General features: G+C 42.6%; 1 protein-coding gene across 1 annotated transcript; it reads right to left on the bottom strand.

Annotated features, from left to right (window-relative positions):
- Positions 1-7,045: 7,045 nt before the first annotated feature.
- On the bottom strand, positions 7,046-15,641 carry PRPF38B (pre-mRNA processing factor 38B). Its single transcript, XM_055340748.1, is given in 7 exon segments — positions 7,046-8,895; positions 8,898-9,085; positions 9,358-9,581; positions 11,784-11,844; positions 11,925-12,076; positions 12,359-12,430; positions 15,213-15,641. Coding segments are annotated over 7 exon segments (1,647 nt in total). The 5' UTR covers positions 15,492-15,641; the 3' UTR covers positions 7,046-8,224.
- Between the last annotated feature and the right edge of the window lie 2,703 nt (positions 15,642-18,344).

Here is an 18,344-nt window from a genome sequence, read left to right as displayed (position 1 = left end):
TAAAATCTTAAAAAAAAAAAAAACAAAACAAAAACAACTCTGCTTTCTGCCAGTGAACTACTGTGCATTCAAGGCATTTTTGTTTGTGCCCTCAACAAGTATATATTGAGCACTTACTGCATACCAAGATCTATTCTGGGCACTGGGGACATAAACAGAAACAAACTGAAGCCCTGCACTGATGGAGCATGCACTCTAGTAGAAAAAGGACAAAATGGGCAGCCCGGGTGGCTCAGCGGTTTAGCGCCGCCTTCAGCCCAGGGCGTGATCCCGGAGACCTGGGATCGGATCCCTCATCGGGCTCCCTGCATGGAGCCTGTTTCTCCCTCTGTCTGTGTCTTGGCCTCTCTCTCTCTCTATCTCATGAATAAATAAATAAAAATAAATAATCTTTAAATAAAAGGACAAAATAAGCAAAGTAATAAATATCTAATATTTCAGGCATTGCTAACTGCGGTGAAGAAAAATAAAGCAGAGCAGAAGGAAAGAATATTGAGGGACGGAGTCAGGGGAGATTTCTCTAGCAATGAGGTGCTTGAGCAGAGGCTCCAGGGAAGTGAGGAAGAGCCCTCAGAAAAGAGCTTGGCAGGCCGAGGGAAGAGGCAGGCCCTGAGGAGCAGGAGGGCTTGGCGAGAGCCAGGTGAGCACTTCCTAAGTGGGAGAGTGCCCTGGTGGACAGCCCCAGGGAGCCTCTCATGCTTGCCCTCAGCTCAAAGCCACTGGCCTAAGTCACACCCTCTTCCAGGTGATGCTTCTTCCACCTGATGCACTGGGAGGTGAAGGAAGTGCCCACGGCCTGAATCCAGGACAACTCCGGAGGGGCGAGGGGAATGGGCACTTGGGCATCCACCAGGGCTGGGTGACAGTGAGGAGGGGGAGGTTGGTTCACAGAGAGGTTGGTTCACTCTCAGGTTCATAGGAGCCCAGAGTCCCGGAGGTTTATGGTCATGAGTTTAAGAGACTGCTAGTTAGCATGACTGTGAATGGTCTCCAGGCATGTTCGGCCACTCGTGCTCAGGCACAGAGGAGGCCATGTGGAGTGTTCAGCTAGGACCCGGGAGGGGCGCCTGGGGGCCTTGGTGGTTGAGCCTGACCTTTGCCTCAGGTCATGATCCCAAGGTCCTGGGATCAAGTACCACATCGGGCTCCCCATAGGGAGATTGCTTCTCCCTCTGCCTGTGTCTCTGCCCCCCCCTCTTTCTTTCTCTCTCGTTTCTCATGAATAAATAAATAAAAACTTAAAAAAAAAAGAAAATGTGGGAGTTGGTGATTAGAAGAATGAGATGTTTGAAATGGAGGCTGTGGACGAGTTTCAGTTATTGACAATGGCCAGTTCTCAGATGTTACTATTGGAATTGGCAGCTGAGGTCAGGTGGAGGAAAGGAAAAATCACTAGAGTTTAGATCAGGAAATTCAGAGTTCCAAGTATTGGAAAGATTGTTCCGTCACTAAGAATCATGGCAGGAGGAGTGAGAAAAGAGGTATCGGGACACGTGTTAAGACCAAGTATTTAAATTCTAGGGGAGTATCTCTCAAGGTCTGTGGATGACCTGAGCTGTGGGCAAGTGGATGACAAGAACTTTAGAGCAGCTGGGAGGTTCAGAGGAGAGGGGGAAGCCATGTCTGGAGGTACAGTGATTTTATGCGACCAATGGGGTTGGGCCAGTGTCAACTCCTTGGTTGTTGTCAAATAGGTTCTGAGTGAGTGTTACTGCTAAAAAAAAAAAAAAGTGTTACTGCTGAGCAGTTTCAATGGTAAATGATGCAAATAAAGCAGTTGTTTCATAACATAAATTTACTTTAAAACTTTGCGTTTCTAAATTTGCCAGCTGTTTGTAATTCTTTTGGGACCAGAATTCTGCAGAGCAGTAAGTGCCAGAGTTTAGGTCCTGAGGAGCGTGGAGCTAAGGCAACTAGAAGGGGAAGTGGCTGCAAGAGCGAGTCTGTTTAAACATTCTTAATGTGCTAATAGGGTAATGCCAGGGAAATTAAATTAGTCAAGAACCCAAAGGCCTGGAGAGGAGCTGAAAAGATAAAGACAAAAGTCTAGAATGAGAGAGAGAAAAATGTTAGGCTGCTGCCTGTCAAGAGGCACGAGCTTTCTAGCTCACGATACCTGTGTCTGTGCTTCCTGACATCCAGCATCCTTTACTAAGCTAACATTAAACATTTTAGGCTTTGTTACCTGGTATAGAATTACAGATATCAAAACTATAATGTTAGGGGGCGCCTGGCTGGCTCAGCGGTTGAGCGTCTGCCTTCAGCCCAGGGCGTGATCCCGGTTGGGGATCGAGTCCTGCTTCGGGGTCCCCGTGGGGAGCCTGCTTCTCCATCTGCCTGTGTCTCTGCCTCTCTCTGTCTCTCATGAATAAATAAATAAAATCTTAAGAAAAAAATAAATTAAAACTTGGCTTAAAAAAACTATAATGTTAGGATTATGCTTTTCTGAGACTGACAAAAAAACATGGTGGCTTAAACAGAAGAGTCTTTCAGGTGTAAAATAGTGGAGGCAGAGCGTCTAGGGCTGTGAGAGCAGTTCTGTTCCATGGGAGTCTGCAGAGACCTAGGCTCTCTTCAATATTTAAGTCTGCCAGTGTGTAAGCGAAGCTCTCTTCTTCTAGTCCAAAATAAAGTGCCAGTTACCCTATGAAGGTTCTAAGCAGCAGAGTTCAGGAAGGCGGTGGGGGTGGTGGGGGAGCTGAACTTTATGCCAAGAGGCTCTTAAGGGAGGTTCCTGCTGCCAGTTCCATCCCAGTAGGCAGAAGTTGGTCTCATGGCTATGCCAAGCTGAAAGAAATTAAGGCACACACAGTCAAAAAATGCTATTGTTATAGAAGAAGGGAAGGATGGATATTGGAGAGTTGGCAGCCTTGGCCACATGAACGTAGAATTCTAAGTGTAGGGCAGAGTTGACAACACGTAAAGACGGATCAAAAGTGACAGAGCTAAGGAGGAAAACAGGACAGATGTGACTGCAGCTAGTGTCGTTTGGGGGAGAGGGGACAGCAAGTTGAGGGATAGTGTCTGTGACGGGAGAATGAGTATGGACGTGCAGGAGGGACGTAAGAAACTAGTGAAGGTTGAAATAGGAAATAAGCAAGTTCTTTAGTGACAGAGAAGGAACATGGGAGAAAGCCTGATCGTCCAGGGAAGAAGCGGACACTGAGATTTACAGTTGCCCTAATCCCTACTCCATTTTTCTTCCATACCTGTAAATCCCCCTTCTGCCTCTGGGCAATTTCTGTCAAGGAAAAGCAACTGCATTTGGGGCTTCTTCGTGGACTGCTTTGCCAGGTCCAATCAAGCAGATGACATTTTCTCACTGGTGTCGAGCACAGATAAGATTAAATGTCAAGGAAATGTCAGGAAGACAGACCACTCATCAGAGATCTCTGATGGTTAGGATTAGAGAAACCAATGAGGCTTGTGGGTTCCCAGGAGGAGAAAGTCAGGCCATTTGAAGGAAGACAGAAGCCCCAAGCACATCCAGGGACCAGACAAACAAACAAACAAACAAAAACAGAAATGAGAAAGCAGGAAGCAAGGCAGCTTCAGGTTATTCATTGTGCCATCGCTTTCACATCGGCATCCTCATACAAGCCTTATCCACTCTTCTAGGGGCTCGACCACTTCTAGCTCTCAGCCAAAATTCTGCTAGGGAGCCAGTGATTCACTTAGATGCTTCTCAGCAATCTTAAGGGGCTGAGCCCTGTATACTCCACTCCATCGGGGGCTATCACCCAGCCTGCCGCGGTGGGCACCCTTGCGGCCGGTATCTCAATCCCCTGTACCAGACAGGGTCCAGTCCAAACCGGAGACACGGCAACTTGAACAGGGGAAAAGTGATGTAGAGAACTAGTACCCAGGAACGGGATTAGTTACTAAGGGTGGAGAGAACTCAAGAACACAGCAGTAGTGGCTACAGGAGCAGCCACTGTGCCTACAGCTAAGCCAAGTGACCCACGCAGGAAACCAATTGGAAGAGGTTCCTTTGCAAGACTGAGTCAGACTGTTGGCGAGGGCATGGTTGTGAGGTTTGGTATTGAAGCCCAGGGCTGGAGAAGAGGGTGTTAACAAAACTAGCTTGGAAGCACCCCCCCCCCCCGGGGGGCTGCCAAAGAACCCTGCTGGGAAGCTGGCAGGGGGACCGGTGCACTTGCTGGGAAGCACTCTCCCAGGAGCCACCAGGCCCCACACACTACAGAAGGAAAAAACCCCACTAGAACCAGGATGAGCAGCTTTCTTCAGCATCCCTCCAGTATCCTCTACTGACAAGTTGAATACGTGCTAGCAGGCAAAGGCTTGGAGGGCTCAGGCTCACAAAGAAGGATTTAGGAACTAAGAAATCCCCCAATAAATGGCACATCCACAATCAGTGGCAGTCCCGGCACAAGGTCATCATAACTTCCCAGAATGGGAACCAGAGAGGAGCGCATTTTATCCGGGGAGGAACGTCACTGAACCAATACCTGGACTGGCTGCCTGAGCCCAGCACTTGAGAAACTTCACCTTATTGATACTATGAAGGACACTGGTAACTTCAGAATTTCTAAGAGGGAAGTTGGGCAGGCAAAAGGACTGCTCTTGTGTTTGCTCAGCAAGCACTTTTCTCGGAGATTGTACATTTCCCGAGGATGTTAGGAGGTGAGGCCTGGTAGGACTTGCAGGGAGTGACAAAATCCAAGGACCCGATGGAGAAAGAATTCAGCTTCAGAATGGCCAGAGCAAGTACTGACCAGAGAGCTAGCTGTAGACGAGTGCACTTCGCACGTCAGGGAAGTTTAAGTGATTTCCTTTTGATGGCTTTTCTTTTCCTGATCCTCCTGATAAAGAACAAAACCAAAAACTTCATGGTTTGGGTATTCTATGAAACACTGTAAGGCCAAATGATCAATTTGAACAACTGGAACTCGTTTTTGTAACATGCTGAAGACAACCTCCCCGACACCCTACCTGTGTGATACATTATGGGCCAAGATTATGTAATAGAAATTTGACTATTAATGGTCGGAGAAACAATGAATTTTAAATCGGTGAGAGTAACATTTTTGTTTTTATTCACTGTCATGTTTCCTACAGTAACAAATGTTGATAGCCAGTGATCCTAAAATGAAAAATGCCACTTCAGTAGTATTTGCCAAGTGCTAAGAGATCCCACGGGACAGAACAAAGGAATTCAAAGACAATCAGGAAGTGTTTCCTTTTCCATAAAAATAAAAGTCTCGCCGTAATTGGATGAATTGCTCAAGGCTGTGATATAATCAGATTAGGACCAGAACCAATTTAAAGTCTGTTAGTTGGCCAATATAACCAGAGAGAACTGATCAACTAGTCCTATAATCCAGGTTGTGCATTGGAAATCAGTGGAAAGATGTATAAACTGCCTGTCTGGGCCTCCTATCTGATTAAGTTAAAAAAAACCTTTCTATTCATAAAGGACAACTCTTTTGGGGAAGATCCTAGTATCATTAAGCTTCACGCCCCCCACCCCATTTTCCCCTTTTAACTAAAAAACAAAAAAACCCTAAAAGCTATATTACCTTTAGTACTCTCAGAAAACAAACTTCCTATTCATTCCCTACTGTTCATCTAATCATAGCTTTAAACAAAAAAAGTAAACAGTACAAAAGCCCTAGGGCAGTTTAGTGCTTTTGAAATTGCATTCAAGTTTTAGAGTACTTTTTACTTTTCTAGACATGATTTGTAGCTTTCATTAGATTCCTAAAAAGGAGCCTGTAACTCAAAAGTTAAGCAGCACTAAACCTCAACTGATTATAAATTGGGCATTAAAACAAAACTTTTATATTAAAATTTCAAGATTAATAAACTAGCCCATGTATAGTATTTAATTGCAAATGGAACATTAGAAAACAGATGAAAGATATTAGTACACAAAAAGGTGAAGTCATTTCAGTAAGCCAAGAACACACCGAAAGAGGCTATTTATAACGTTCTGTCAAAAGCTTTTCAAGTTTGCTCATGTTGTAAGAAATTATTCTGAGGTCTTTTGCAGCCACTTGTTTTCCTGGTCTTTCAGGAAGCTGCTCTTCAAATTAAACCATGCATGTATTTGGCAACAATTAGTATTATTAACATTCTACTACTTATCAAAATGTTCAAGGGTAAACTTAAAACATTAAAAATCAGAGGAAGTCAAATACAGCTTATAATATTTTCATCTCTATCTGAAATTCTTTCCACATTTTACGTAAAATACACTGTGAAACGAACATTTCAGGTGGAACTATATTTAGAAATAGCACCATAATTCAGGTAGGCTAAAAATATTTAAGATTGATCTTTCGTTACTTTAAAATGCTTTTCTAATTTGTCAATTTACTTGATGCTCAATTTAAAAGGCAAGATGACTGAATCTTCTACTTATTAAAAAAAAAAGCGTAGCATTTTTTCAGTGAGGAATTCCTTCATTTAATTAGATTTTTCTGGAGTTAGGTAGGTACAAATGTTAAGCCCACATATGAAGGACTCTTCCAAATGTACTTGTTTGCCCCATGTAACACTTTGCAAGGTGGTTTCCGAGTGCCCATCGAGTTGGCCAATATAAACAGTGAGATCAAAGATGTTAAGATGGTCTACATACTGTCTGGAACACTCCCTCTGTTGACTGAACAAATCACCTCGGACCTCAATTTCTTGTTCTAAAAAAACTGGAGGAGTGGTCTTATATAAAAGTCACCTCAGGTCCAAATTTTAAATGATTCTAGTATGTAATCCAAGTGCAAAGTATCTCATTAAGCACCTTTGATGTGAAAATTAAGTAATCACCCAATTGAAAAGAACCTAGCGACACACAGAATACCCACTGACAAAAGGAATTGCTGATATTAAGAACTCTAGTAAGTATTATTGACTATCACATAACCAATTCAATTCTAGTCTACCCGTTTAAAATTCACTGGTCATTTGGGCACTGAGATATCCAACCCTCTACACAAAGTGTGACTCTAACACTGTATAAATTTCCACAATAAAAATATTTAAAATGTTGACAAAGGGGAAGGGGGGGAAGCCAACACCCAGAATAAAGGATTTAATCCAGTATTTATTCCACACTCATGATCGTTCTCTGTAATCAGAATACAAGTCATAAGAACAATCTTTCAAATAATCTGCTGATAATCTTAAATAATGCAGCATAGCATTACTTTTAATATTTCTGTCCTAGATTAAGTTTAAAAACTCAAAACAGCAATCTTCATTATCAATAAAAAAAGTTTTGAATTTTAAAAAAAGGAGACTATTACCAAGCTGTTTCATAATTTAAGTTTTTTCCATTTATAAAAATCCTTTGGAAGCTTGAGGCTTGAATCTACTTCTCTACTCATCTGCCCCACCCTCTCCCAATTTCACGTTAGTATAGGGTTGCTGCAAGAATGCTAGGCTTTAGACATTAATTTTTTCCTTTAATATAGTACTTTAAAATCTGAGAAATTCGAGAAAAAAAGATTACATGACATGTATTTTTCCAAATAAAAAAGGAAAACTAAGTGAATATATTTTAGGCATAATAACAGTGTCCCTTTGAGGTAGAATGCTAAAAGGACTTGATCAAATCACAGCCTAATTGAAACTTCTGCCTCAGAAACTACCTTGTCATGAATCTAAAAGTTAACTGTGGAGAATATTAAGTGTAACATATTAAACAAGAGCCTTCCAAGAGAATATACAGTGGACAATGTTAATCCTACAACTGCTGCCCTTGTGTACACTGAAAGCACACAATTCTCCCAGAATAGACATCCAAGATCCATTCTCAAAGTCTTTAGCATTCTATTATGAAAAGCACAGCCATGCTAACTTCAGTACACAAACCATAATCCCACACCTACAAAACAAAAATAGAATTAGCGGCAGTTTATTGCCTTATACAAATTTAACCAACATGGCAACCATGCCAAAGGAATTAAAACATTTTCAGGACATATGTACAGACTGTACATCTCAAAAACAATTAAACAATAAAAATGCAAGAACAATCTGTGCATCATGTATCAAACTCAACAATTGGGTGAAAACATCAATGCAATAAATGGGATTACAAAGGCACTTCCCTACACAAAAGAGGAAATGAAAATGCAGCCTACAGGGAGCTTGAAGAGTGCTTAACTACGGCACAATCTCAACTTGGAAGAAAAAGAAAGCAGATTTAATCAAACATTTATAGGATTCAATGTGATCCACTTTTACAAAAAAAAAAAAAACTTCACACAGTCTCATCTTTGTTTTTATGTTGCCTTTCTTGGCTCTCTGGTTCTATACTTTGGCTCCTTCGACGATCGTGTTTGTCAGACTGGTCCTTACTATCACTGTGATCTCGTTTGTGGGAACGTTCTTTGCTTCTGCTACGCTTTCTAGATTTTTCTTTGCTGGGGCTATGCTCCCGTTTTCTTGATTTTTCAACACTGTCAGTTCTTCCTTGACTGCCACTTCTACTTCGTTTATTTGATTTTTCTTTACTTTCATTTTTATGTTTACTTGATTTCTCTTTGCTCCTGCTTCTGCTTCGTTTCCCCGCATTTCTACTTCTACTCCTACTTCTGTGTTTCCTTTCTCTGCTTCTACTCCTACTGTGTTTTTTCTCCTTCTTGGAATCTTTTTTGTCATCTCTATGCCGCCTATCATCTTTATCTTCTTTGTGTTTCTTCTCTTCTACCTCACCCCTACTTCTCCGTTCCTTGGACCGTTCTCTTGATCGCTCTCGCTCCTTTTCTCGGTCATTACCTCTTTCCTTATCATAGTCACGATCTCGTCTTCTACCTCTCTCATTTTCTTTTTCTCTTTCCCGATCCCTGTCTCTTCGGTCCCCCTTCCTATCCCGACTTCGACTACGACTTCTATGCCTTTCCCTACTCCTGCTACTCCGCCTGCGTTCCAACCCCGATCAATACTTCGGGATCTTCGCCTTTCTTTCTCCCTTTCTTTGGCTTCACGCTCTAGTCGCTGGCGTTCTTTCTCTCTTTCTAATTCTCGATCAAAACTAGAAGACCCATGGCCCTCCCGATGATGGCTTCTACTTCTTGATCTTCTTGGGGACCTCCGTGGACTCAGTGATCTCCTTGGAGACCTAATATTTAATAAAGGAAGGAAAAAGAAAATTTCAACAAATAAAACATATCCTAAAAATTTAACTTTTGAGAGTGTTATTTAGGTCTCCAACTTACATAGACATGTTAGGAACGATTAAAGGCCTCAAAAGGCAGAAAATGACCTTTCAGGGTTAAAAGCGACAAACTCATAAAATGAACAGCATACAGAGAATTTTCTAAGAATTTGCCGCGGATCTCCAAGGACCTTTTATAAAGCCTATCTTTCAAGTAATTCCAAGAGGTACGTTACCTGGAACGCCTGCGTTCAACATGTCTGTCTATTTCCTCAGGACCTTCCTTCCCATCCTTCTTGATTTTTCTGGGGCGGGTTTTAATCTGTTGATCAATATTCTTCTGAACTGGAACTGGAATTCTTGGAAACAGGGTAGAAAACCACTCCAATTTTGTGAGAAAAGACCGCAGCATTTCTCCAATGGTCATTACACAGCCTCCACCAGCCTTCACATCTAGGTCCTACAAAAACACAAAAGATACCCTAGCCGTCAAAAAAATAATAATTTCAATATATATGTGAATACTATAAAAATATTACCATCTTTGGAATCTCAAATACAAAAAAATTCTAACGAAAATTTTAATTTGTGTACCCTACTAATCTGGTAATGAATGATACAGAGAAATACTTGGGCTTAAGTGTGTGCATGCAGGTGCGAACAAATCCTGCAGCCTCGTGGGCATAAAGAGCATTGATCTCACTCAGTTAACAGGAACATGAAACAGCCCCTTACATTACTAAACTCTGTGGAACATAAACTTAAATTAACATTCCACATACCTACTAAGTATGTATTTCTTTCTGTGGACACATTTGCACACATCATTCCTAGCTCTGTAGCCTAACTGCATATGAACTACTTTAGACAACCCTCTCTAAAGATTATCTTTTAACAGCTCTAATATAAAATGAAGCCCTCATAAAACTGGAAGCAATAGCAAACCAACTGCCATGAAGCAGTGAGGTTTCTAATTTAGAGTTATGTAGAAAATAAATAAATGAACAAATAATTGGAAACGCATAATCCATGATGACCATTGTCTCTGAAAAGGGTCATTACCGCATGAAGGCCTTCTTGCTATGCCCTCTCACAGCTCAGGACATGTTAGTCAGCTATTGTCAGTCCCAAACCTATAGTGCAAGCACACAAGGAAAGTGAGATTTGTTATCTAAACAGGAAAACAAGAGCTAAAGGTAAAACTGCTTGCACTCACACACATTTAAGTGTTCAGATATACAGTATTTCCAAATATAATCGCTGCAGATATCTAAGGAAGAAAACAATAAGTTAGCTTAAATAGAGATCCTAAGGCTTGTAAATACAATAAAAAACAGATTAAATAGAAGCATTCAGAAACAAACCTAATACAATACCAATTACGAAGAGGGACATGCTTTTTAAATATAGAAGGGAGAAGTGTTTTGACCTGAAAAATCTCATCTAAAAAGAAAAACTACTTTAAAGATTGTGATTTATCACCTAATACATTTTTTGCTTCTTCAGGAAAATGAGTAATTCAGTAAATAGACCCTGCCAAAAAAAAAAAAAAAAAAAAAAAGACTAAAATTCTCCATGTCTACAAAAGAGTTTTAGGTGTGCACATAACAATATAAAAACACACCAGGAAGACCTATTAGAACTATCCTTTAATTCAACAAATTCTTTGGACAAATATTTTAAATAGTACTATTGAAGCATGGGACTCAAAGTTTACGCTATGAACCTTAAAATACAAAGTGGTGGGGGGCATATGAATGGATAATACGGGTATGTATTAAGTACCTTTTTGAGATCTTGGACATCACAGTGTAAGCATATTAATACAAAACTGCGATTTAAATATGACACAGCAATGTTTCCAAAAGTAACTTTTGTCTCCTAAACATATGCAACAAGCTCAACCTTGTTAAAGCTCAGCAGCAAACTATATTTATAATTAAAAAACAAAAAGGGGCACCTGGCTGGCTCAGTCTTAGAGCATCTGACTGTTGATCTCCTGGTCCTGAGTTCAAACCCCACACTGGGTGTAGAGCTTACTTTAAAAAAAACAAATCAATTAAAAAAGCAAGAACTAAAGTACTAATTTTAAGGTTTTCTTCTGGCTTAAAAATATGTATAGTACATTATGAGTCAGAAAGCTAGAATTGAAATACTTTGATCATTTTGGATATATCATCTAAACTCTCACCCTATTGAAATCCCACCCAGCTCTTCAATTCTGCACTTCTACGCAAGTGGGAGTATTAAGATACATGGAAGAAGTTAGAGTGTAGGGAGCTGAAAAGTTCCAAAAGAATAAAACACTATAATTAGTATTGTATGGGCATGTCTTAACACCTCAATCCTGAGAATGGCCCACTTAAAAAATCACTATCAACTGTACAAGTCAAGATCAATGCAATACACAAAATGTAATCAGGAAGAAAAAATTTAATAGTTACCAAAACCATTTAAACAATTAAGAACTAAGAAAATTTTAAAAACTTAATCTATGATATATAAAATCCACTATGTCTTAGTAAAAGGACAGCAATTCCAAAAGTAAGAGTGAAGTAAACCTAACTACAGGAGATTGTGAAAAACATTAAGCCTCCAATAAAAGATACTAAAAACATGAGAGTAATGAGAAGAAAACTAATTATTACCCTTGTTGACATACCTCTTCATCATCAAGGAAGGATTCAAACCAGTCCCATAGATCTGTAGGGGGCTGTGTGTACCTAGAATTACAAAAGATTGATTAGGTTTATATGAATTAAAATGATATACTTAATAGAAATGTAGATAAATGCATGCTTACCTTATATACATAAATCCAAGGGCTCTAATATATGGAGAGTCTGTGTGCGTTATGAGACCCATCACTTGCTTACGAGTTAGCTTCAGAGTAAATAATTTGTATAACAGGCAGAAAGCTGTAGAAACAATTCCTCCTGTTCCAACACCTCGAACCTTTAAGGGAAACAGTAAAAAAAAAAGGTAGTAAAATAACAGAGATATTTAACACCAACTGATTAATTACATTAGGTAGTAATAACAAGACATGATGAAAAACTAAGATTAGAGCATTATTAAACAGCATGTTTTAACCCCATTCACGAGCCACCTGGATTTAGATAAAAGCAAAACTTCTAAGCTTTGCCAACTGTCATTTGAGTAACTGTCACTTTTAGTTTCCTAAATATAAACTTAGTTATCAGACACAGAAAAACTGAAAAATGCACGTACTTCTACTTACCCCTCCGCACATCCCGTTTGGCCTGCTGTTTTCCTGCTTCCTTTCTCCCACGGCTCAACATGTGTGACCTGAAATAGAAAAGAGGAACACAACAAACATTCATACTTCGAATTTTTTTAAAGCTATGATTAAAGTAAACCCAAGTCCATAATAGAGCAGATTCTTCCAAAAGTTTGGAAGCTGGGTATATTGACATTACATATTTTGCTTACATACATTATATAAACCATCTTTGAAAAACTGCTTAGCTTTTTTAAAAGCACCAATAAAACTGCCAGAGTTTGGTAAAAACAAGTTTCATGAGCAGAAATTCCATTAAAACAGCTCTGTAGAGAGCTGATTCTTGTTGAGCCAAGAGATTTCTAGGAATCTCATATAATTGTAAAAAACGTGATAATATATTAAAATTTTGTATCTTACTATGAGTTGTTTAAAAAATAAAGATTCTCATTTTAAAATGGATTTAAGTCTTCAACTTGAAGCATCAATGAAGTTTTAGTATTTCAAAAAAATACTCTTAATTTTATGATTTAAAATTCTACATCAAATAAAGAAAAATGACTTAAGTATGTTAAACAGCAACAAGTTACTTCTAATGCAAAATTATGAAACTACATTTTTTTTTACCATGAATAGGCATTATGTTCGTTCCTGATTAAAGATGAAATTACAAGGGCCACACCTACAAAGATCATTCTTGTTGGTTTATTTTCAGCCTAATTATGTAAACCAATTCAGTTTTTCCCCAGAATATAAACTGTTAAAAACTGAGTGTGACTAGTCATTATATTAAGTATAATTGATACAGTATCTTTGTTGAGATGAGTACCCTATAAAAACCACATACTTTACCTACAAATAGCAAAGAAAGAATATTAATTTGGTAACATAGAACTCAAGGTCTTTTAGAAAGATCTGTTTTTCTTAATTTAAAACAAAATCAAAGTAAAATCCTGTTCTTTCACTATGCATTCCTAAAAGAGTAGCTTCACCCACCCATGGTTACATTTTTATAGCTTTTTTCAGTGGCTTCAGACAGAAAAACATGCATTTGAATGTAAGCATTACACTGTTAGGCTCAGCACTGCTTTAAGGTTTCATTTCCTTCCCCAGTTTGCTATGAAAGATGTTTCAATTCCTTAAAGGCCAGCCAAAGGGGGATGCAACACAAAACTGACTTAAAACTAGAAGCCTACATATTTCAATGATTATTTAATCTGGACATCCTGATAACAAAGCCTCCATCTTTAAGTTTTTAACTATATTTAAATAATTTCTAGTACAATCTTAAATTGTTTCAAAACACAGTATTTGAAATTTGAAAACAAGCTTTTCCTCTATCACATTAACATCTGCCTGTGTTACTAAACAGAACCTGCTACAGAAAGAGCAGGAACCCAATTTTCCATGTTTTTTTTAAGTTTACTACACAAAACTAAGAATATCCACCATGTATTCATGCTGAAAAAGGTCTTACCTTTTAAAAGCTAATAAACCTAGTTCAAAGTACTACAATTACTTACAATATACTCTTATAAAAGGATAACAAAATTTCAGTGTAGTTTACATACCCAAAGTTGAACTGTACTCTCAAAGTATCATTTTCTATCAAAAACTAGTATCTCAAAAAAAAAAAAAAAAAAAAGCCTTTAATACCCTAATCGCTTAAAGAGGTGGGGTGGGGGGAGGATTGTGGACAAAATATAACCTAAAAGCAAATAAAGAGAATTTCCTTCAGTTAACACTTCTACAGGTATGTTCAGATCACAGAAAATACTTTGTGGTCTGTCAAATGTTCCAAGAATTAAATACTCAAAATGGATGATGTTTTGTTACATGTTCTAGCTAAAATATTTAAAGATCATTAAGACTACTAACATTCCTTAAAATATGAATTAACCTTACGAGGCCTGGAAGATATTTTTAAAACTACATAATTTGCAGGGAAGTGGAGAAAACCTATCTAGTTGGTGAAGAAAAGCCCAAAACCAATGGCCAAAAAGTACCTAATTAGCCGTTCATTTAACCAGGGAAATGCATTTATGGCGATTGAGCATGATTAATAGTGCATACCTCTACCTGCGACCCTGGGCTGCTCCGAGCCTCGCTGCAAGACTGAGTCAATCCTGCTAACGAAACAAGAACTGAGACAAGAGTGCAGTGAGGAGGCGCCAGGTGAGCTCCCCAGCACAGCCAAGCCAGCACCGACCCTGCCGCAGAAGCCCAGGGCCCAGATAATTCTAAACAAGCCCAATGCACAAGTAACTGAGACCACTTACTCCTGACTTCCTGCTGGGAAATTTTCCAGGCCTTCTGTACACCTCCTGCCCTGGCACCTCTCCACCCTCAACCCTCCCACCCCCACCCGACACTCGCACTGACCACTTCCCTGTCTGGATCGGATAAAGAATACCAACAACACGAGGCCAACATCGAAGTCAATACACGCCCTGGCCCGGGGTGAGCGGGAGAAGCACCAACAAGTTGGCGCTGAGTAGATCCACGTCAAAAGGAATAATTTTAAAGCTGTGAACTGGAGAGGATTCAGTCACCCTCTTCTCCCCTCCCCCACCCCTCCCGCCCAACTCCCCCCAGGGGTGGGCAGGAGGTTGGGGGAGGAGAGACTTCAATGGTGGCGGGCTCTCCCAGCCCTAAAAATCTGAAAAAGAAATGAGAGGGCGGGCGGCCCGTCTGACCCCTCCCTGGCCGACTACGGAGCACCGCTCCCCCACCCAACCCCCTGCGCCTACGGACGCTCAGACCTCAAGGACCGCCTCCGCCCGGCTCCTCCACACCCCTCCACGGAATTGACCCGCCCGCCCCGGCCCCCCAGGCCTAGACGCTTCGTACCTTAAAGTAGATCTCGTCCACCACCTCGTGGTAGGTCTTGAGCTCGTAGAGCTGCACTTTGAAGTAAGGCGACGACAGAATATTGGTCAAGATCATGGGGTTGAGGTTCATCGTCTTCTCGTTGCCCCACAGCGGCAGCACATTCCCCTGCTTGCCCGAGACCGCCGGCTTGGTGGCGCCGCCGCCGCCGCCGCACTGCTGTTGCTGCTGGGCCGCGGCCGCCGCCGCCTGGTGCTGCGGCTGCGAGTTGCCTGTCAGCGCGGGGCTGTTGTTAGCCATGTTGCGGCGGAAGGAAGGAGGGAGGGAGGAGGGAGGGGGAGGGGGCCAAGCTCGATCTCGCTCTTCGGGACAACGGTCCGGGACCCTACTCCATGGAACGCCGTCGGGAGAGGGGGCCGCCTCGCTGTCCCCCAGCTGGGTGAGGGAGGGCAACGGGGACGCCGACAGAAGGACCCTGAGCCGAACGCAGACGCCGAAGCGCGGGCCGCGAGAACTCCCGGCAGAAGGCGAGCCGGCGGCCACGGAGCGCGATCTCTTCCGCCAACTGCCCCTGGGAACAAGATGGCGGGCCCGGCGGATGTGACGCCGCCCGCCCCAGAGTTCCAAGCGGGCCGGCAGCCAATCAGGGACGCCCGGCTGGGCGGAGCCTTCCTCTTCCTGGTTCCGCGCGTTCCGTGCGCGCCGCGGTCCCTGCGGGGTCTCCCGCACGCGGCTCCTAGGAGGGTTCCTCTGGGAGCTGGGGCGCCCACCTCGTGTGTCTTAGTGTCTGGATTAGGGGCCCGCCTCCCCCTCTCGAAAGCCGGGCAGGAAGCGAGCCGCAGGGATAGATGCTCGCGAATGCGTGACTCGACGCCTACGGAGCGCTCCAGGCTCTCGAGTTTCCGATTCTGGATTCCCTGAAAGGGAGGGTGACCCGGACTTCGTGCCGCCGTGTGGTTCCGACGCAGTGGTTACAGCCTTCTGTCCGCCGGCGGCACTGACATTTGTTTGCGTCCTCAGATTTATTCGGTTGTAAGATTGGGAAACCTTGGGCAGCCCGGGCGGCCCAGCGGTTTAGCGCCGCCTTCGGCCCGGGGCGTGACCCTGGGGACCGGGGATCGAGGCCCGCGTCGGGCTCCTGCGTGGAGCCTGCTGCTCCCTCTGCCTGTGTCTCTGCCTCTGTCTGTGTGTGTCTATCATGGGTAAATAAAATCTTAAAAAAAAAAAAAAAAGATTGGGAAGCCTCGTGCAGCTGCCGTGTGGAGCGTCGCGGGCTCGTGGGGGCGTGGGCTAGGGCTGTCTGTCCTCCCCGCTCGTCCCCGCTCGAGTCCGTCGGCTCTGCGGCGGCCCGTTCTGGGCGCGGGGAGGAGAGGCGGGCGGGAGGACGCGTAGCTCTTGTCGCTCAAAAGCTGTTGTTAACCCAGAGGAGATTCTTGGTTTGGGGGAGCTAGGAGAGCCCTGGAGTTTCTACAGAGGCTGTCACTGGGCAGTTTCAGCCTGGGGGTTTGTAGAAGCAGGAGGGCCAGACTTGTTGGACGGTGACCGGCCCAGGACGGGAGCCGCCGATGGAGTAATGGCTGGGGGAGGCCACGATGAAACAAGGAATGCGCTGGCGCTTAAATCCCAGGACTCCGCGATTACACCTGTGACCCCCAAATAATATTCCCTGGCTCCAATCATGCTTCAGAGCATTGCCAGATTCTTCATCCCAAACGTGTAACACCCCTACTCGAGATCTCGCTCAGTGACATCCTCATTGCCATTGCTAAAACCCAGTGACCATTTCCACTCTTCATCCTGTATGATTCCTGTGACCTCCCCCTCCCCCTTTTTAAATTTAAGTCTTATTTATCTCCACTTGCATCGTGGGTCTCAAGCTCACCACCCAAGATCCAGTCACACGCTCTTCGGCTGAAGCCACCCAGGTGCCCCTGTGGCACTTTTTTATCATTTATTCTTTCCTAGACACTGGGTTGAAAGTTGGAAACTGGAGGTCCTTACTTTTCAGTGCCTCATATACAGAGGAGAGGAAAATCCATACCTGCGTAAAGATAAACCAGCAGGAGGGAGAAAACAGAGAAGTAGGAGATAAACGGGGATAACCTGGTATGACAATGCAAGGAAAGGTAAATGATAAATAAATAAATGGTTGGAGGGACACCTGGGTGGTACAGTCAGTTAAGATTAAGCATCTTGCCTGCAACTCAGATTATGATCTCAGGGTCCTGGGATTGATCCCCAAGTCAGACTCCCTGCTGAAAAGAGAACTTCTCCCTCTCCCGCTGCCCCCCACTTGTGCTCATGCTAATAATTACAATCTTTTAAAAAAATAATAAATAGGGACACCTGGGTGGCTCAGTGGTTGAGCGGCTAGCGCCTTTGGCTCAGGTCGTGATTCCAGGGTCCCAGCATCAAGTCCCACATCAGACTCCCCGCATGGAGCCTGCTTCTCCCTCTGCCTGTGTCTCTGCCTCTCTCTCTCTCTGTCTCTCTCATGAATAAGTAAATAAAATCTTAAAAATAAAGAACTGAAGCTTTGAGAGAAGTGGTTTTCACATCCTAGTAGATCTTGTTTTTCTATACTTAGTTTATATCACTGTACTTACCAAGGAAAATTGATGATCCCAACATCTAATGAATTACTAAGTTGAAAATACAATGAAAAAGAATGTTGAACCGAGTTTTTCCTTTACTTAAGTGTATTACTTAGTGCACACCCATTGTCTTAGTCCATTTATGCTGTTACAACAAACAGGGTAATTTATAAATACCAGTAATTAACTTCTCACAGTTATTTTTAAAAGATTTTATTTATTTATTTATTCATAAGATACACAGAGACATAGGCAGAGGGAGAAGCAGGCTCCCTCCCGGGACCCTGATATGGGAGTCTATCCCAGAACCCCCAGGATCAGGTGCCCTGAGCCAAAGGTAGATGCTCAACCAATGAGCCACCCAGGCGTCCCTCTCACAGTTCTGAATGCTAAGGAGTCCAACCAAGATCAAGGAACGTGCTCTTCCCTGGGTCAGAGTTGACACCTAGCTGTACTCACATGGCTGAAGATGGGGAACCTCCTAGGATCTCTTTCATAAGAAAACTGATCCCATGTATGAGGGCTCCACCCTCATGATTTAAACACCTCCCAAAGCCTT

This window comes from Nyctereutes procyonoides, unplaced genomic scaffold, assembly GCF_905146905.1.
Source record: "Nyctereutes procyonoides isolate TBG_1078 unplaced genomic scaffold, NYPRO_anot_genome, whole genome shotgun sequence".
Lineage (NCBI taxonomy): Eukaryota > Metazoa > Chordata > Mammalia > Carnivora > Canidae > Nyctereutes > Nyctereutes procyonoides.
Note: the sequence above shows the minus strand (reverse complement) of the source record. Positions and strands in the feature narration are given on the sequence as shown.